Raw genomic sequence first — 21,301 nt, forward strand, 5'->3', positions numbered from 1 at the left:
ACTTGAGTTCTAATTTAAGATACACAATCAGAAACATTTCCCAAGTACGTGACAGATAAAAAATGTTTACTTAAAACCCTGCGCAGTGAAAAGCATGAAAGATCAACAAATTGATGAGGGTTTTATATGAAAATCCTTTGGTCACCTTTTGGTAACACAGAAAATGTGCGTTGTTTGCTATAATACTTGATTTTGTTTGTTGTTCCATGTGTTATTGATTGACATAACAGACAAAACATATTCTCATGACGCTTTGGTAGTGAGCTGTTTTCATCATTTATATCACCTTTTATTTACGGTAGGTATGTTTGCCTATATGGAGCACATGTGTTTATGAAATAAGATGTGATATAAATAATATTCATATGTTGTATACTTTACAAAACATACATACTACATACATCAAATAATTTGATTTTGAAATAAATTGAAACTTTTGGGTAGGTGAGTTGATCTAATTATATTAGGATTATGAGGTTTTGAGAGAAGAGACCATTTCAGACTGTTTTTATTATTTTATTAATATTATATTACACATAAGTATAGGGTTGACTTCACAAATTTTAAGTATTAAACTACAGTTAGTGTATGGTAGATTTTTTATGAACATATTTAGAGTATGAAACAATTGGTGTATATTATTATTGACCATTGCAGCCATCACCCTCATTACAATGAGTTATGATCATATTTCAGGACTTCAGTATTTTCGTGATTAGCCAACATTCAAAAAAAGTAAAGAAGGCATTGCGTGTTTCTGCTTACTTAATTATTCACAAGCGTCTACTACTTAAGCTGTTACGCTGCTTTTATGTATGCGAATACGTGTTAGTACATTTCTATAATTTTAGGGGGTAAAAAAGTCATTTGGAAACATTTGTTTAATTCGAACTAATGCAATACTTGTTGTTTTGGCCGGAAGCAATTTATGCTGAAGAACTCGAAGCATTTGCAAGCCATAAATATGCGTATTTTTATGTTATATAAGTGCACGTGCTGATTCTTACCGCAGCATAGATCTAATTAATAAGTAATTTTGAAGGCTATAACCTAATGTTTTTCGGTAAGAAATATTTTAGAAGTCTAGAAGTTTAGTCTCGGTGGTCACAGCTTTAAAGAAAGAGGCAAATCGCCTGTAAACGATATCCATGTAAGGTTAAAGAAGTTTCTTGATGGGTACTCAGTTAACACACATTAAGTAGATCTTAATAATCGTAATCCTACCAAAATAAATGTAGAGAAGAAGTCGATTTTAAAGTAAATATTTATGGTAATGAGAAGCCATGAGGAAATTATTATATGAAATCAGTTGAGTTATGTTTTCTGTTATATTAATGCTGGTAGTATGGTGAATTAATTTTGAAAGTTGTTCTCTTAGACAAAGAAAAAAATGTTCTTTTTAAGTATCTATATAAAATCACATTTTGATTACAAAGTTACACTTTGTGTAGCGGATATATAGTAGAGATCAATATAACTCCTGAAACGCGACAGGCTCAAACTAGCAGAAACGCTTAGTTTTTTATGAATACTCATTCAAAGTAAAAGCCAAACACTGTGAAAATATTAATTTTATTTCTCTAAGGTACTTACCAGACATTTTTATAAAATTTGACCACAACCAAGCCTCCTTACCAGATAACACAATTTAAAATTCCATTTTATTCTTTCACTTTCCAGTACACAAAGTAATTAATATAATGGAGTAATTTTTTGCAGTAATAATTCCCTTAAAGTATGACACCTTTTGATCAAAAATTCTTCAAATGCAACGAAAATTGTTCAAGAACCTAGATACTGAATATGTATCATCAGTATCAATACTTGACTTTTGACTGAAAATATTGGTCAATGTATATGTCAATGTATGATTTAGGACTACGATGACGACTATGGATTATTTCGTAGAATAACTAACCGTTATGATCAGAGTAATGCTTTATGAAAATTCCGAAGGTTAATTTCTTTAACTGAAAGCGTTTTTTTCTACATAAGACACCTTATAAGTGATTATTTCGCTATCACAAATTGCATTATTTCAGTAAACGTTTCTGAGGGGAGGTGGTATAAGCAAAAATATACACTTTTTGCAATTTATTATATTTTAATATTCCTGATTTAAAGCTTACTTTTGAGTACCTTAGAACTCAAGCATCAATAGTCATAATTATATAATTTAATCAACCACCTACTCAAGCAGCATATTAATCTTGCAACACTGTCACAGAAAACTTGTAGCTTGATTTGTCAACATACACGCTTGATGTGCCCACATACGAAGCAAACTCTTTTCGGAACTGCCAAAGGATATGCCTTAAAATTGTTCTCACTTCCCCATGTCCCGACAATTTGTCTTATTCCCTATTTAGTTAAGCTAGATAGAGCTTTCTTGGTACGAGTGTGTGGCTTTGCATGGTAACTTGGCCAAAGTTTAAACATTTTAATGTCAAACTCATGCCCGTCGACAGCTGGTTTACCAGCTTTACCTCCAGGAATTACTCTAAATCAATATAAATATGTTAATTATGCGTGCACTTTTTAAATAGACTAGAGCCGTTCATATGGGTAAGTGTAAGTGGCAGTAAATGAGGATAAAACGTTGCGACAGCTTTTTTCCTTCCTTCCTTTCGTTTCTATAGTATCTAATTTGATAATCCTTCCATGCTTAAATTAGCAAACCATTTTCCGGTAATTAAGTTACTTATACGACGGGGACAACCCAATACGAACGTGGCTCAAGAGACGCAACTTAATTCAAATGATAAATACACTTTTTACACAATCTCTTAATCAAATTTATTAATTCTGCAATGGTAATCAAATTTCTCGTTAAAGCTTTGTTTGCCTGTTTACACAAAATGCTCTAATGATAATGACATATGAACGCTTTGCAAAACTTTTTTTTAGCATGTATACCCCAAAAAAAAAAAATTTTATTGAATATTATAATTAAACCCGAACAGGGTATATTAAGGTTTGTCACGCAAAATTTGTAACCCCTCTAACGAATTGGGAGGGATAATAACAAATGGGAACTCATAAGCTATTTATACAAATTTACCATATGAAATGTTTAGTATCAAATTTCTCGTTAAGCTTTGTTGTTTGCTCTGTTACACAAAATTCTCAGTATAATACATGATAGAACGCTTTGCAAAAACTTTTTACAGTATACCACATTTATTGAATTATAGTAATACCGAACAGGGCTTATAATACGTTCTGTCACGAAAATTTATAACCCCTCTCTAAAACGGAAGGAGATATATAAACATGGGAACTCAGTAAGCTATTTATACAAATTTACCCATATAATTTTAGTATGAAATAATTCCTCAGTTCCACTATCCATTATTTTACTTGAATGAAGTCAAACGGATGATCATTTTGTTAAGAAAGCCGTAATCAATTTTTTGCATGTTTAACAATGATACGGATAACTTGCCAACTTGTTAATCCAAAATGCAAAAGGGAAGATTGCGATACGATTAATCTTAATTTCGTTAATCTGTCAAAATTTCAAAGGTTTTGCAAATTTTATCTCTATTTTCCTCATTTCAGCACATATAAAGCGATCTTTGGTTGTTTCCACTTTTTCTTATCACGCTATACAAATTATAACTCTAAGTAGATTTTATTCCTGCAAAAAATCGAATGTGAACAGCTGAGGACATGGCCACTTTGATTTAAAGAAGTTAGAAATGTCTCTTCTAAGTGTACATATGCTACGGCTATTTTCTAACAGCTCAGATAACGCATACACACTCACTAATTTTTTGTTTCACAAATTCTCTATTGAGAACTTAACTTATTTGAGGAAGGGTAATTAGCATGTCCTTATTAAGAGTCAAGAGATTTGTCCAATTTCGATAAAAAAGGCAACTGTAATCGGTAGCTTCAGCTGGGAAAATATTAAACTTTATAAAACACTATACTAAAAGCGGCTTACTAAAGTGCCATGAAGAAATTATATCTAAAAGAGTTTACTCCAATGAATTCAGTGCAGAATAAATAAGAGAGGCTTTTGGTAAAAGATAAAGTACACGTTTCCTTTTGACCTCATTTTTCTGGATTATCCTTGATAAACTATTAGTTTACTCATGCTAGCGTTTGCTGCTGAAAGTCAAATGTTTTTCAGAAGCTCTCCACGCACGCTTTCATAGTACATTATATTTGTGTAATAATCGTATATAAATATGAAACCTAACTATTGTGCTTGAAGTCATTAGTGCAAATAAATATTTAACGCGAGTGGGCGCCTCAGCCGCATAAAAGTTTGACATTCCGCCGTTTGTATGGTAAAAGTTTAATTTCCGGAAAACTGTCGTTCCAGCAGGCGTTTACTGTGTAGGCGCAGCTTCAATTCAGTCATTTTATGTTATATACTCGAGAATTTGTTTGAATTTATTAGAATGATTTTGGTAAATTCAAAGTATTTGCATCAAAATTGAACGAACAACAAGAGTACTGCGTCAAAGCCATAATTTTTCGAACATTGCTGTTACACACTTAAAAATAACGGCGATTTATTTGTATTAGCAAACCAAAAATTGTGGCCAATAACTCAAAAAGTTGCCAAACTTTTTTGGCGCCACAAACACCAAATGGAGCCATTTCCGACAGCAAATGGTCGCCAATGAATCAACCGGCGTGATGATTGTAGTTTGTGTGTGCGCTAGTATGTACGTATTTGAGCACCTCGGTGTATACTATATAAATGTATAAACAGGTAAGTGTAATATAGATACTATTTGTCCTTCCAGTAAATAATTTAAATATATATAATCACTCAACATTGTCAAGTATTATATCACAGCCGTTTTCGTAGATTGTTCTGATTCCGTGCATGACAAACCGCAGTATACGGAATTGAGTACTAACAAAAGCTGTGAAAAGTTTCTAGAATATTTTAAACTGGAAGCCCTTTGAGTAAAGATGACCATTACATTATATAAAAATGTATACAGATTAGGATACTAGTTTTTCACAGTAATATTTTGGTGTATAATATTCCCACGCAAATTGTTAGCACCTTTTTAAAATATAAACAAGTAAAGAAAGTGTAAGTTCGAGTTTTACCTATCATTTCATACTCTTGCAACTTGGAAGGATTTAAGACAGGGAAGTAATTACTTTTAACCTCTAGAGTACCAAATTTATTTCACTTACTGATGGTACACACACAATTGTACGTACATATATACATATACATATGTAATATTGGCAGCACTCTGCGTAATGCTCGCAAGCAGCAACCAACTTCACATCTCGAGGAGTAACGACAGTTTTCGAATACAGCAGCGGATAATCTGTTTTTTTATTCAATCAAATACCAATTCACTTTAACTTTTATAAACTATAAACAAATTTTATATTTAATAAAACATAATAATCACTTTTGATATACATATATACTATATGTATATATATTCCATGCAAATGTTATAATTATTACAGTTATGAGTTTGTGCGCGTTTCAAAATGTTGCCTTCAGACACAAATGAATAAAGTTTCAAATATGAAAATGTTTTCCATGAAAAGTTGAGCGATAGAATAGAAAAAGTTGAAACAACTGTTTGTGTTGTCCATACCCAACCTTGACGTTCCATTTAACTATCGACTGAAATTTATTTTGTTGGGGTTTCTCTCAGTGAATCTACTTTTCCAATTAATTAAACGCGAAGTAGAGGCTAAAAGCCGCGGTGCAAACGCCATATTATAGAGTCATACTTGTATAAATTCACAAGGAGTTAAGAGCCCCCCTCCTGTCTAGAAGAATTGCTTCTTGTAAGCAATCTCTCTTGCTGAGTTAATTAATAAAGTTTGAAGAGCTTTTTTCTTCCATTGTTGTAAAAACTTTCTATAAATTTATATATTTAATAATTTTATGGTTTTTGTTATTTTTTATTAGCCATACCATACTTGCGAGGTGTTTGCAAAGCCGCTGGTTAACTCAATTATGTTCTGTCATGAGTCCTTCAGGTTTAAGTGCATACTGGTGTAAAACACTCGCCATGACACGTTCTCTATCCATTGAAATTTTCGTCTACGAAGTGACATTGTGACCAGTCATATCGATATCGCTGGTAACTGCAAAGCAGATTAGCTGGCCAAAGGGCGCACCCTTAATTGGATCTCTATGCGTGCGCTTAACGGGCTTTGGTGAACCGGCTCTTGTGTGACTGCAATACACTTTGAGTCTAAATTAGAATGCAAAAAGTTTACTGAGCTACTTTTCATTGTCCAACATTGTGAAATTCATGCAATAAAGCTAAAAATATTGTCGGACGCAAGTTGTTAAAGTTGTAGGGATTAGAGTGATATGGAAGCATTCAAGCAATTTCTCCTCCATTGTCCAGCCTTCGCACGACTGAGGATGAAACATATTGGCAATCTTACCTTCTGGGAACCAAAAAACATAGCCGTAATTGGTATTAGCTGTCTCAACAAATCTGTTTCTGTGGGATGTTTCGATCCCACACGGATCAGCGTTTTAAGCTGTACTAGTGAGATTCCTGTTCGACCTCTCAACCTATCTAATATACATTTCTTGAGTTAAAAAAGCTGCTAAAATAACTTTCGAGATTTAAATATGGATCAACTAGTTTCAGTAACAGATTTCATACCTCTAAAGAATATTAATTACAACTTTTTTATACGAGGTCTTTTTAACCATTTATCAATAGATATAATGATCTGATCGAAAATCGAATTTGCACAAGACAAAAATTATTGTAAATATATTAAATTTATTTATGAATTTATTCAACTTTGCTTTGAACTGTTTGGTATGAGTAATTTATACAGGAATGAGATATTAAAGCTTAGAGAAATCGTCATGAGATATATTGACTTATAATATCAGGAGAAAGGGCATTTGTTCACCTTGTCAAATGTAAAACAAGTTAGAAAGTATATTTACATCGTTGCTTTTTCAAGAAGTCTTCGCCAATAAATACTTTAACGATACTTACCAGACATGAACCCGTGTGACTTTTTCCTATTCCTAAAAATAAAGAAAACCTTAAAGTAACGTAATTTTGCATGCACTGAAGACATTAAAAGCGTGGCGAGCATTCCCAAAAGTCTAGTTTGAGAAGTATTTCGATGCTGGCATAACTGTATAATATCTAATTTGGTAGGCGAAAGCATTAATGTAGGTTAATAAATAAATACTAAAATATTGTATATATTAAATATTTTTCCGAAATATGCCGATTTTTTTTGAACTCGCAAAGACATTTTTTTGATTCTTTGAGTGTGCTGCTTTTTTTCGGCTAATTTATATAATTTCTATGTTGACCATTAGCACAACGTAGCAGACGGCAATATCCGGTATTCAAATGAAAAATTACTTTTCCAAGCATAAACAGGATCAGTGAAACCCACTTTGAAAGATTATTTGGCCTAAGAAAAGGGGTAGGACGATTGGTTCCAAAATCACTCAGTGTTTTCAAAAAATAGCGTCGTGTTAACGAAAAATGCAGAAGATATTTACGAAATATTAAGAAGTGGGTACATGGTTGTTTTACGCAGCAACAAAAACAATGAAACATCTCAGCTGGAAAGCAAAGTAAATTGCACTAAATTTCCTTTCCAATGTGTAGATTTCACAGTAAATTCGTTGGCTCTAAATGAGGAAACACTCGTTTGTGCGCATTATCCACAGAAGCTGATTTAAATATGCATTTGCGCCCAAAGTGGCGAACATTCACACTCAAATAACAACAATCCGGGTAATGGATTTACGCCGAAGTCGTCGGCAGACTGCACAGAAGAAACGGAAACTGAAACTGAAGAGATTTTACTTTAATTAATTGAGGAAGGAAATGAAGGAGAAGGAAAAACTTATTGGCGTCGGATGAGTGGTTAGCAATGAAATTTAAGGGATTTTTTTGAAGATCAAAAGAAGAAGATATACAAGTTTTTAGTATGCACAATTTGCGTTTTTATTTTATGGCATGAAATATAATATAGTCCTTCCTTTTGTATACCTAGCGAAACCTTCGTAATATGTTTATGTAGACGAGCGTTAAAAGTGAGTGGAGGTGAGCATGAAATGATCCATAGAAAGAGTTAGTCTTTTTTAAATTGTTTTAAGAAAGAGCATATAAACTCTTTTGCTTTCCCAAGCGTTTTTAAAACAAAGCAAGCGGCAGTAGCTTGGAACAAATTCGAAGTTATTTTAAGATTTTCGAAAAATATGAGTAATATCGCTTACTTTCCATCTATCACAATTTTAAATTTCATTTGATTCTTCCCTTTCACATTATACAATTTGATATACAATATCGGTATAGAAATAAAACTTTTCTCAAGAAATGTACAGTCCAAATCAATCATGAATTTTCAATACCCAGATACCGAACGTGCGGACCTCAGTGGCTATAGCTTTTTACTAAAAACATCAATCATTCTTTGAGGTAACTTATTTAAAGTCGGAAAGCGTACTTTTCTTCAAATCGTGTTGTCAAAAACGGAAAATATCGGTTCTATAATTCCCTTAGCCCTCATAGTACTACATACATATATACCTAATATAAGGACTTTTAGAAATCAGTTTGACTTTATACCTTATGTATTGGACAATATGTATGATTTCTCTTTCATTGGTTGTTGTTTTTGTCATATACCCAATATATTCAGCCTCTTTAGCTGATTGGATATGAAGCAAAATATAGCAAGGAGACTAAAATATAATTTAAAATATACGAAACATAAATATTATCTTTTCACCCTATCGTCAAATAAGGAAAGATGAATTCTTGCGCAACGTTTGTAAAATTTAAAATATCTCTGCGACGATCTAATCAAACGATAAATCCCACGAAATCTTTTGGAGGTCAGGCAGCATGCAAAGAAAATTCAGTTGATACCGCCCTACGTGCGGTAGTTGGGGCAATCGGCGCATAGAAAAGGCCCGGCTGGGTCGAGGGCTACGGACTAAGTGTTAATCCGGAAAAAATAGATATCTGTCTCTTCGGAAGAAGGACGAAAACTTTGCAATTCAATATCCCTCATTAAGGGGTAGAACCATTTCACTCTCGAGCTCAGCCGTATATGTAGGTGTTATTCTAGATAGAAAGCTAAGCTTTAGATAACATATAGAGAGCAGGGCGTCCAAAGCATTTCGAATCCGGAACTTCTGCAGAAGAGTCAATGCCCGAAAGTGGGGTTTACGACCCTACGTACTCTATTGGCATTCACCCCAAACCCCTGGAATAAGTACCACTGATTTGTTTGCTGGGGCTTACCGGCGCAATAAAAACTACAACAAAACTTCTGAAAGTTATTCTTGACAACGCATTCAAAACAGCTTTGAAGCAGCCGGGCAGCCGGCTTATAATTTAAGGTCACTGGAGCCAAGTTAGGCGCTGCTAGAGGCATGGCATCATTCTCAACCTTCTTAATGAACTTGTGTCCGTCCGAGTAACGGAAGCCCACGTGGAACTAAACATATCGTTTTCATTGTGCAGTAGAGATGATTCGGTAAAAGGTTCAGTGATCGACAGTTCCGACGGCGAAATATACATATTCACTGACGGATCAAAGTTGAAATAGGAATACATAGGAGCTGGCTTTTCCTGTGGTAATCTATACACTAAATGCAGCTTCAAACTAAATGACTAAAATTCGGTCTTTCAGGCCGAAATTGTGTTTATAACAGTGAGATTCTGCCCTACGTAGCAAGTTTTTATACATTATAGTGAATAGCCAAGCGGCAACTAAAGCCATTCATAGTGCCAATACAAAGTTTCAGTTAGGTAATGCAAGCAGGCAATCAATAGACTTTTAGAAGGAAACACAGCTAAGATGATCTGTGTACGTAGATATCATATATGAAAAGAAGGGAATGAAAAGGCAGACGGGCTGTCCCGCTTTCTAACCTTAAGATCACACCTTCAGAAAAAGGGAAAAGTGGATTAAGTTAAATGCAGGGCATGCGCAGAGAATGATGAGACACTGGAATATTATCTATTAAGTATCCGATCGTCCAGCAGTTAGCCAACTGAGACGGGATATCTTCCACGGCATCCAATGCTCTTACTTATGAGATATTGGGCAGCTGCGGTGTAAAAAATTGGGTCTTACACCAAACCTACTGAGTGACTGGATAGGGCTAAATTTGGTTACCACGTGAGAGAAATATGATAATAAAATGAAGGCCTAAGATCGTGCTCTTACGTTTACCTTTTCTACCAACTATATCGAATTTTTAATTCAATAGCCACATTTTCACACACTCTTCTATAACTAAGCCCTTCCTTATTTGTTGTAAAATTCCGAAATTTAATTAGCTAATCAGTCTTTCTCCAAAGTATGACTTGAATGGGAAGAAACGATGACGAGATGTAAGCACCGTAATCATATTTAAAACGATCGTTATGTGAGAAGCACGCCACATACGACATGAAGAGCGAACGTGATTTAAGTGCGTGTTATTTACATACATACAGGAATTATTCTCCTGGTTTCCATGGTTTCCATAAGAAGCCCATGCCAGTTGCGAACAGATATGAATAAAAATAAGTGCGTACCAAATTCAATTCAATTTTGCGTTCGCAAATAAATCAACAAAGTTTAATTTTCTATTATGCATGCAAATGTGGTAATATATTTAGAACTGTATTGTGCTGAGTTGTTTCCCTTGATTTAATAAACCGGCGAAACCACGTACGTCTTATTTATTTGCTACAAGGGGGTTGGTGGTTAACACACATACAAATTTCGTGTATTATGGCTATATTATATCTCTATATGTATATATAGCATTATTCTGATTTAAACGCGTATCACGCACACTCCGCAACATTTATGGCAAAATTACCCACAAGTTCACCGAAGCATCTAATTTGCATTGAAATTATGGTAAATTTGTAAACTTCATACGCTGAGATAAATCGGACCGGTGTGCGTTCATATGTTTATGCTCAGCAATATCTCTGACGAAATACATATAGCTGTTATATGCTTCACACTTATGTTGATTAGCGTTTGTTGCCCCGGATGATGTTGGAACCTGATAAGATGGTTGTATGCCGTGTTAACACAATAATAATCTGCAAATTAGCATATAGGGATCACATATATACATCTACTTGTACTAAGTTAGTACGGATGTGTGCATACTAGCATGTGGGCTAACTAAAAGGTGAACAAGTAATCGCCTATTAAAACGTATCCACCATTTTTGAACTTGCACAATGGCAACGAACCCTGCGAGAATGTTTTAGGGTGAATATGGACAAATGTCCATATACATAAATATTTATATGCATTCTACTCATATACTATATGTATTTATTTTAAAGTGAGGCAAAAATCGTAACAAAGTCTCAATAAAACATCGTTATATACATTTTTTTAGTGCTCTGACCTCCTTAACCTTAGCATCTGTCCCACAATTGGCTAGAAAAAAGTTACGACATCTGTAAATAGGTATTATCAAAGCGTAATTTGAGATGGAGATTTAGTTTAATCCGAGCTGAAGTTTACGTCGTGCAGGACGGGTTTTCACTTTCGAAAAATCGATTTTTTTTTGTCTTATCTTATTGCTTAACATTTCAAGAATGTGTCCTTAAAATTTTCAGTCGATAGAAGTAATATTCTTAGAGTTATCGTCTTATTAGTCTCCTGGTCTTTAACGCTCTAACTCTAACAGCTGAGGGCGGTCGGGATAGAAGTGCAGCTGCTGACGCGTTTTTCTCAAAACTACTTTTTCAAAGTCCGTGTTCACTGTCATTTCAAAACAACTTGATCGATTCATTTCAAACTTTGAACACATTTTTAATAAATAAAATACCGCCGCCCAACGTTTATTAAATAATTTTTTTTTTCATAAAGAGTGTTTTCCCCCACAAAGTGGCGGAATTTTTAGTGGAAAATAACAGTTTTAAAAATTTTGAATGCAAAAAAAATTATCAGAGAACGTTGGGGGGAAGATTTGATTATAGCTAAATTAATTTTCCTTGGTTTTTTTATTTTTGGATAATTTCCAGCCGAGTTATGGTGAACACCGCAAAGTGTTTCTTCTCAAGACCTTCTGGGGAAAGCATTGTTACCGGCTTATGCCTCAATATTTCTGCATGAAAAAATTACCTTGCATTGTCAAAAGTGTGCTCTATAATGTACAAAAGGTGCGAATAAAATTACTCAATCCAGATTTGTGAAATAAATTCACAAAAAAGTCTTTTTCATACCTTGAAAACCCTATCCCCCCTTAAGCAGCGCTGTAATTTCTTAGACATGGACATGTCTGATACAACACTGCTGTTCACGTAAATATCCCATATGTACAGGTTCATAAGTAATTATGCACATATTACACCACAGTGGTAATTTCATTGAAGGAAGCGGACCACAAACATACAATATATATATATGGTTCTAGCATTAGAGCTTACTTTGATTCGCTAGGTGCAGGGAAAACGAGTGGAGTCTTAAAATTTTAATTTTTAATTAACAGCCGGCATAATGCCTTTGTATCGACATGTGGTAGTTCAAAAGAGTGTTATTCGATGAAACAGTGCCAGAAATACGCAATCGTAAGCTATCATATGACTTCTCATTAATATTCTAAAAAATATATTCATATGTTTCTTTGACTTCATGCTTTTCAAGTTGTAGTGGGCAAATTTTACTTAGTGGCATAATGGGTTTATTCTGCATATAAAACTGGCCCTTATAGCCCATTCAAGCACGCCGTTACCTGTTTAACTACACGCCACAACGCTTTTCACTTACAGTAATACAAAAACAAGGAAACAAAGGTCTAAAGCTCTGCTTGTATGTAACGAACATTTCATTACTCCAGTGATTTTGTCGTACACAAACACTGTGAAATAGTTTTCACAGGTATTGACTAAAACGTTATATTAAGGACTGTTGCGAAAGAATTAATTAACTCGATTAAAACTGGAAAAAGAAGGTACCATACATATGGTATCATATGAACTTCATACTACTAGAAGAACTAACTAAGCCAAATATATAGAGGTGCGCTCTTTATATTATGGGATTTGGCAGTCTGACAGTTTACAACTTTACTCACTTTCTTCGAGAGTTGAAATTTTAAAACTCTTAACTCCAATATTTTTCATATTGAGTAAAATATTTTGACCCAAGGATTACAAAAAAATTTGTTGTGTATGAAAAAACTTTTTGAACGCAACATTTAAATTGCTGGACTAGCTGATACATACAACAGTTAGGTGACTAAAACTATTCTATGCTGTAGCAACAGGTTGCTAGGGTATAAAAGTTGCCAGTGAGGGACCACGGATAACATACCCGTGCTCAAGTTTAATGGAGGAAAATATGAGAATGTTGAAAATCAAGTCATTACTTTTTATAGAAAAGTAGTAAAAAATGAAAAACATTTTCTGTAGAAATTAGCATTCACATTTCATAATGCGGTCATGCATCGGTATACCAACGGTATACAACACACCACAATTAAATCTAGAAATACCTTACTAACTAATATATATATAATTACGGTATGTTATATTGCATTTCTATCTCTGTTTAACTGAGTTAATCTGTTTGCATTACACCAGTTGCTTGCCTGCACTGTTTTCCACTGTTTTGCTTTTGCTGAAGTTAGCTTTTTGAGAGTACATATGTTTGCTCAGAGATTTCTGCCAAAGTCTCTGGCTTTAAAGTAAGCGAAACACAATCAAATCATAAACAAAGCTAAATTTTACAAGTTGGACAATCGATAGTGAAGGGATATTTAGATAACTTGCAATTTCTGCTACCTGATTCAAATGTTTTAATGATCAAGGTTGTATTTAAAGGAAAGATCTTCGGTTAGTCACAGCTTGCTAACAAGTAGGACAAAATTCTATTGACAACGAAAATTATGTGCAAAAATAAATTTAATTTTTCAATATAAAATAAGTTCATCAAAAACCTTAAAAACGTTAACAAAATATGAAAACTCTTACATTACTTTTTTTCTAGGGGAACAAAAATATTTTTTTTTCGGCGAAACCCTAGTACTTATTTACAAGTTCAAAACTCAAATAAAGACTCAATAAAAATAATTTGTATTTCTTTTCTCCCAGTTGAATAAACATTTTTTTGTATTTAAATACAGCGCCACCAAAATAAGTAAAGAACTTTCGGATCGACCGAAAAGTTTACACTCTTATATAATAGTACGTCCATGCAAGCTGTAACTAGAGTGTAAATTAATATATCTGGCACCAACTTAGTAATTGTCTTCCTTGGTGCCCAGTTAAAGAGGTCGAAGATCGTCCAGAACGAGGCATGTCATCAACAATTTCTCGACCGTATTTGAAGGTTTTGTACCTCGCAGGCTTGTGCTGTAGATACAACTGAATGAACGTGAAAAAGGCTTTTTCAATATTCGAACAGTTTTGTTTTTGAGAAAAAACTAATCCAAACCTTAATATTTTTATCCATTGCAAGAATCGCAACGCGCTACTGAGGTGTTTCGACTTAAGCAGCTTCTGTAAACAAATTGGTTGATAAATCGCTCTCTTAATTTGTATAGGACAGTATAACTCAGAAAAAAGTATTTTTTTTAAGCACAATTTTTTTAATAACAATATCCGAATGCTTTTTTGTCAGAATATACAAGACTTTTATTATTAATTAAGCAAACACAGTGGTTAAAAATATTAAGCATAAAATTTGTATTTTGTATAAAACCCTTTTAAGTTTCATCAATATCTCGAAGTAGTACAAAATATGACCCACTCGCTTTGAATATCTGAAATACAAAACAAAATTATTGACATTTAAGTAGTTTTAAGGAAGCGATACATAAATCTTTCATATCTTTCAGAGGATGTTTTTGCTTGGCTTTACTATTAGCTAGAAATTTCGCAAGTTTATTTTAATTTCTTCTACACTATGATCAGATCGACCAGTTGAGGATCTTGGCATGCTAGAAGAGACTAAATGTATTCGCGGACCTATAGCTCCTGTGGTTTATGCTGCTTGTATAAGGAAATGTCGAATAAGTTCTTGTTGCAGTTGCTAAATTCTCAACTTGAGCCGAATATTATCATTTAAATATTTAATCACATCGATCTACTTTCGCTGGTATACGCGTTTTTATATACAGTTTTCCATGAAATGACTTATCAGTATATTTTGAATAGTGGAAATGCAAGCTACATTTTGCATCTACTTACACCCATCAATGTAGCCAACGACATTACTGTGAACCAGGATATTTGGAAACAGAATTTTTTATTTGAGCGCATAATGATCATTCTCAATGTCTTCTTAAAGGCATCTGTTTCGTGGTACCACTCACAGTTATAACAAGCTAACGGAACCTTTTCCAGCTGAAAACATAGAGACATCTTAATGCATGGTATATACTGTGGATATTAGACGATTACCTCGTTGGCCAGGAACTGTCCGTTGACGTAGTGCATGCAATCACCTGTTGTAGCTGCGCATAAATACATTAACATGCGAATAAAAGTAATTTTATTTGATTCCTACAATAAGGTATAAATAGAGAGATGGATTATGTTTATGGTATATGTAGATTAAAGAATTGTCAAGTTCGAGATTACTTACCAAGCCGAAGTTCATCTCGAAGAGTACAAAGCCGTAAATTGCCAGACTATGAAGAAATTGGGAAAGACAAATATGTCTGAAAAGCTGATTGACCTCGTCGATAAACCTAAAAAATCATATGTTTTTTCTATAAAATTCTATTACAGGGAAATAAAAAACGCATATGGTATGGCAAATAATAAAAAGTGGAAAAAACCAAAAAATGTGTGGGGGTTTATAGTTTGCTGGCGACCGTAACTAAGCATTATTGGGTCGACTGAGTTGTAACAAATTAAGTACTGATTAACAACTCAATGGATTTGACAAAATGCTTGATGTGTTGGAAGCCGTGTAAGATATCCCGTCTCAGCGACTGAAGGCAGGCATTCATAAAGGCAATGAATTAGCGTCTGTTGTTGAAAACGCATGCAGAGAAGCTGATGTCATGCGGGAACTCATTTGACGCTGTGAATGGCGGTCAGTGCATGTCAGAAGCTAGTTGCGTCCAAAGCCTGGTCGATGTATTGTTTTATATCCTCAACGCAGTTGAGGAAAGACCTCTTGATACTCAAGGGAAAAGATTTCGCTCCAAGCAGGTGACTGCAGGGATGATTTCTGTGAAAGCAGCCCAGCAGAAACTACGTGGAGAAAAGTTCATTACGCCCCTTAACTGTAGAGACAAGTTTGCAGCTTACTCATCTGCATTCCACTGCATCCAAGCGATCTTATTGGTACGGCGTAGTTAACTGAACTGAAAACTCCTCTGTGATCAAGCGTGAGTGTATGTGGACTGTTTTATCCACCGGTCCCTCCCCTATCGAGCTATACCTAAAGGTTCTGGAAGAAAACGCCTTCAATTTTGCCGATATTTTCACTGCAATGCCAATTGATGGCAGGTTAAGTAATCTTTACAGTGCAGACTTTGGAGCAATTCCTAATGCTCCCTTTATGCAGAGAACAGCGATTTGCTGTATCCGCTCCATCTGGAGGGTGCTGAGGAGCGTCACTGAACATTCTTAATCTATCTTTCATATTGAATTTTATTATCAATTTTCTGTCCAAAATTACTCCCAGATACTTTTTATAATTCGTATTATTTAACTCCACCCCGTTGAGCCTCGAATGTTTCCACGATTTTGAAAGTCCTTCTAAAGCGTACCATACCATAGTCTTCACCCGTAAGATAGCCGATATTTACCTTTGGTGAATAAGTGTATAATTTTCTATAACGTCACTGTTACTGTTTTTTTTAAGAACAAATCCATATACTGACTCATACTCTCTAAAAAGTTATCCAACTTATTGCTGTTCTTGCAAATAAGCATTAAGTGAACGGATCTAAAAGCTCTTGCGCCCTAAACAAATATGTGTCTTGTAAGTCTTACTCAAGAGTGCGTTGATGTTGCACTATACAGTAGCGTAAATATTCCACACGTTGCGGTTTTGGAACCAGAGTTGACGTGGATCTCTCCAACAGTAGACATAATACTTGGACCAATCCACAACAATGCTTACAAAGCACCATGAAGGAACCCTGGAAGCTAATGGAACCTGTAAAATAAATTGTCAAAGGTAAAGGGTTTCTTTGGATCACATATACATGACTTACTCATGCCGGCGACAAATAGCGAGCAAGCACCAAAAAACATATCCATTGCGTAATACGGAGAGGCCATTCCTTTGTGCAGAAACATCGGGTAGCCAGTGAAAGCTGTTTAAAGTAAGAAATATATTTTATTTCATCGAATTATTTAGTTGCATGAAGATAATATTCACATACGCAGAATATATACATAATTTGGCGTGTCTTGCAAGTGATTGTATAAGTTTTTGAAGAATGCATAGAAGAAATAGTTAGACATAATGCAGATGCAGGTTCCCAAAGTGAATAGAAGTTGTCCCCTCGCCTGTTTCCAATTGAGTTCCATAATTGCATTAATCTCCTTCTTCAGAGTGCTTTTGATTGGCATACCTAACAAAAAATTATAAGTTTGTACTTGTATGTGGTTTCTTCAAAACACTTCACGTGTTGGTAATCCATTACTACTAGATTCTTACCTCTTTGAAAGATTTCGATTCTCTGCAGTAGTTCATGTGATTCAGCTTTCTGAAGCAGTGTATGAAATCTATGCTGAGTAAAGAACATGTAAGCCATTTTAATTAGGCCGGTCGTCGTTTGCAACGCTGTGGTAGAAGTCTTCAAAGTTAAGTCATTTATTAGTTTTTATTCGAAAATTAATACTTTGTACTTTATTACAGAATTATAAAACATATTTTCGAAATCCTAATGCCAATCAGAAAAGTCTTAGAAGGCAAGAAAAACAGTCACTTTCTCAGATATTATTGTCAGATATTACTATTAGGAAAAATAGTTTCGGTGAATATATTAACAAACGGCATTCAAATGCTCAAAAAATCGGTACCATCTCGTTAAGGAATCTAATGACAATCCACATATTAACGCCCTCTTCTTAATGCTACAATATTTGCTAAGTACTTGTTTCGTGTGATCCAAGTAGAAGCATTTTTTCGTTCAACTTTATTACTGCTTACTCGTATAGTCAACCTAATCGGCCTACTGACAATACTATTCCCAAAACCATCACCCATCTTGACACCCAGCATTCATTTTCGAATAATATTCAACCGGATAACCGACGTATGGAAAACTTGGTGCACAGCTTGTGCAATAACTGAAGCCATTCTGAAGGCTCTTGAAAAGTTTCAAGAAAATCCGACGTTTTCGAGCCAAATTTTATTCAGCGAAGAGGCCCATTTCTGGCTCAATGGATATGTTAACAACCATTATTGAAGCATTTGGGACGAAGGCCATCCCGAAGATTTTCAAGAGTTGCAATTTTATCTAGAAAAAACAACAGTTTTGATGCCTAAGAATGACGCTCGTGAACTCGGCGACATCGCTTCAATCAATATATTAGTATGTATATCAATATATTTCCACTTACCTCAGCTATCAATGGTATATCGCCTTGTGCTTGTTTTATCATTAACCAGTGCGGATATAGAGCGATGCAACTTGCAATTATGAACAGAATATTGACGCTGACAAAAAGAAAAATAATTATTTATTTCGATGTTTATATAACAATAGCAGTCCGAGTATGCATACATATATTACATAATTCTTGAAAATTGCGTAACTAAACTGGAAACCAAAGGAAGATAAGTAGTTCGATTGAGAAAATTCCGAATGTCAATCCGTTTTTTTCAGAATACATAATTCTAATAGAACATTGTCAGTATGTTGCGAGGATATTTAAATCGTCAGAACTAAACACTATAAATTTTGCTTGATTGAAAAAAATTCATAATTTTCATCTTTTTGGAGAAGTGAAATGAATTTTGAATATTGGATGCCGAGGTTTTTTCTAAGTATGTGTTCGCATATGGTAATTATCCTCTGCTAATGGTAGTCACCTTGTCGCGGTGCAGAGGCTTAGTCGCAAGGCATACTCGGCGCCCCCCAACCGGTGTGGACGGTGCTGAATGGCGCCATCCAGGCGGGTTGTCGGGCGCCGCATGCGGGCGGCGACCAAGGACTACCACCTCCTAATCCAGGGTGTCATGCGACCCGTGCCCATTGGATGAGTTGCAGCCAGGAGGAAAATTCGGCTGTATTCTAACGGAGCCTCCCCAACACCGGGCCGAATTGGGGTGTAACGGTGGCCTTACCGCGCCAAGGGGCTCTGGCGTGGCGGACTCCCTAGTTCCCCATTTAACAAGAAGACCCGACAGCTCACCTCGTTGAGCTAAGGGTCGTACGAACAAGATGGATACTAACACAAAAACAAAAACAACGAATAAGGAGGAATCGACAACGCAACGAAATAGGACTACGGATATGGAATACGACAGGGAGAAGGCAAGAACAGGAGGAGCAGCTGGAGGCCGGGGAGGTCAAGGAGCTAAACGCAAGGTTAACTACCTTGATGCTCTCTCGCCAGAGGCGCGGGCGCTGTTCGAGGAGCATGCCAGAGAAGACGATGACGACATGCCCTCTAGCAGCGGCGCCCGCCGCTCAACAGACGTCAGGACAGCGGATGCAGCCCAAAGCACCACCAGGGCCCACCGAGACAGGCCAAGCCACTCTGACTCGGGAGAGTCGCATCGGGCAGAGGCCGGTGGCGCACGCAGAAGGAGAAGGAGGCGCAGGAGAGGAGGGCAGAGATCTCTCCCAACGGTGGACAGACCCGGAGGGTACGATGACCCCCGGAAGAAGGCCATGAGCGGTACCTGCCTCAAGTGGTTTCTGCGGTACCTCCGGGATGGGATGACCCCCGAAGCGGCGGAATCCCTTGCCAAGCGACGGTACGCGGATACTGCGATATCCCCAACAAAGGAACGAGGCGAGGCAGTATCGGAAAGTGCGCGAGGCAGCCGGTCCATAGACCGTGGCCAAGTTAGTGTACCACTGACCGAAACGCGCGGTGACGGGAAGGCGGTCACCTTTGCAGAGGCCGTGAAGAGAAAGAGCGGTCAACTTACACCACAGGCGCCCCCCAGCTCGAAAAGGCCAAGGGACGGCAGCAGGAGAACCGAAGGTCAATCATAAGCACCGGCTCCCCCCCGGGTGGAGGAGGGGCGGCGCAGGTATGTGGACGCTGTCAAAAGCATCCGCATGGCTGTACTGCCTCAAGACTACCCGGCGGTGTCGTTGGAGTCGGAGCAACTCACGGTGCTCCAAAACCTCCTCCTAGAAGAGGTAGCTGGCGGAGCTGAATACGCGGCATCCTTCCTCGTGGTTGAATTCAGAGGGGGAATGCTACAGGTGGACTGCAACGACCAGGAGTCCGCCGACTGGCTGCGGGAATTTACCCCAAAGCTAAGTGGCTGGACCGGTCCAGTCCTTTGTGCGAAAAGGGCGGAGGACCTGCCAGTTATGCACAGGATGACGGTGTTCCTCCCCCGGAGCGACGACAAGCCGTACCAGTTTGCCCTAAACTTAATAAAAAACCAAAACCGGGGCCTTAGCATCGCGGCCTGGCGAATTGTCAGTAGCCAGCTGGAGGACAAAGGAGAGCTACGAGGTTGGAGACTGTACCTGTACATAGACGACGAGTCGTACAGGTACATACGTGCAGCAAGCTTCCGCCTATTTTATAGGTTCAGTATGGTGGTCATGAGGCCGCATAAACCAGTGACTACAGGAAGCAAGGAGGACGGGAAGACTGCCACCCAGCCGAGTGGTAGCGCGTCAACACGAGCAGAAACGATGGTGAGCAAGGCGATGGAGAAGATGCAGGTGGACGCCGTGGCAAAGCAACCGGGCGTGAGCAGGGTTGAGCAGACCACGAAGGTCGCTACCGCTGACGCCCTGGATGCCCACGAAACTGAGCTACCCTTCACCCAAGAGCTCCTCGAGGGACTAGAGGACCCAGTGGACAGCAGCGCGAACGACGGAGGGGATGTGGACATGCCCCCCCTCGAGCCACTACCTTAATGGCCGTCGACGTGGAGGTTGCCCAAGTGAACCTGCATCACGCGGCGGGGGCCTCAGCAGTGATTGCGAGCAGGTTCACAGCGGATAAATTGGGCGTTCTGTTGATCCAAGAACCATGGGTCTACAAAGGAGAGGTCAAAGGCCTCAAGACGGAACAAAACAAGGTAATCTGGGACATCTCCAGCGAGAGGCCTAAATCGTGCATAGTGGTAAGGAATAATGTCAATTTCTTCTGCATTTCAGAGTTCCTGACGCAGGACTTGGTAGCAGTACAGGCCAGAGACTGGAAGGGCAAAA

The 21,301-nt window shown here is 37.0% G+C and overlaps 3 protein-coding genes and 1 long non-coding RNA gene across 6 annotated transcripts in view; 2 read left to right on the top strand and 2 right to left on the bottom strand.

Annotated features, from left to right (window-relative positions):
- LOC125779055 (odorant receptor 63a-like) overlaps positions 1-21,301 on the bottom strand; it is a 214,232-nt gene that overhangs the window by 188,383 nt on the left and 4,548 nt on the right. Inside the window, exons 2-10 of one of the 2 annotated variants that reach the window (XM_049459475.1) lie at positions 18,510-18,606; positions 17,602-17,740; positions 17,324-17,515; positions 17,153-17,254; positions 16,929-17,094; positions 15,565-15,670; positions 15,381-15,482; positions 15,168-15,323; positions 14,609-14,740 (exon numbers count right to left, since the gene is read on the bottom strand). In XM_049459475.1, the coding sequence (XP_049315432.1) occupies positions 14,684-14,740; positions 15,168-15,323; positions 15,381-15,482; positions 15,565-15,670; positions 16,929-17,094; positions 17,153-17,254; positions 17,324-17,515; positions 17,602-17,740; positions 18,510-18,606 (1,117 nt within the window). In that variant the 3' untranslated portion in view covers positions 14,609-14,683. Of the gene's footprint in view, positions 1-14,608; positions 14,741-15,167; positions 15,324-15,380; positions 15,483-15,564; positions 15,671-16,928; positions 17,095-17,152; positions 17,255-17,323; positions 17,516-17,601; positions 17,741-18,509; positions 18,607-21,301 lie in introns of those variants that run through there. The other variant, XM_049459476.1, reaches the window with a different exon arrangement.
- The window catches only part of LOC125779050 (kelch-like protein 17), a 398,740-nt gene that overhangs the window by 39,816 nt on the left and 337,623 nt on the right, over positions 1-21,301 (top strand). The gene's annotated exons all lie outside the window — the stretch shown is intronic.
- The window catches only part of LOC125779068 (uncharacterized), a 59,534-nt gene that overhangs the window by 8,483 nt on the left and 29,750 nt on the right, over positions 1-21,301 (top strand). The gene's annotated exons all lie outside the window — the stretch shown is intronic.
- The window catches only part of LOC105227427 (odorant receptor 63a), a 162,846-nt gene continuing 156,307 nt past the window's right edge, over positions 14,763-21,301 (bottom strand). The window contains exon 7 of the transcript XR_007423092.1: positions 14,763-15,063. The gene's annotated coding sequence lies outside the window, so the exon portion shown is untranslated. The remainder of the gene's footprint in view (positions 15,064-21,301) is intronic.

This window comes from Bactrocera dorsalis, chromosome 5 (assembly GCF_023373825.1).
Source record: "Bactrocera dorsalis isolate Fly_Bdor chromosome 5, ASM2337382v1, whole genome shotgun sequence".
Taxonomy (NCBI): domain Eukaryota; kingdom Metazoa; phylum Arthropoda; class Insecta; order Diptera; family Tephritidae; genus Bactrocera; species Bactrocera dorsalis.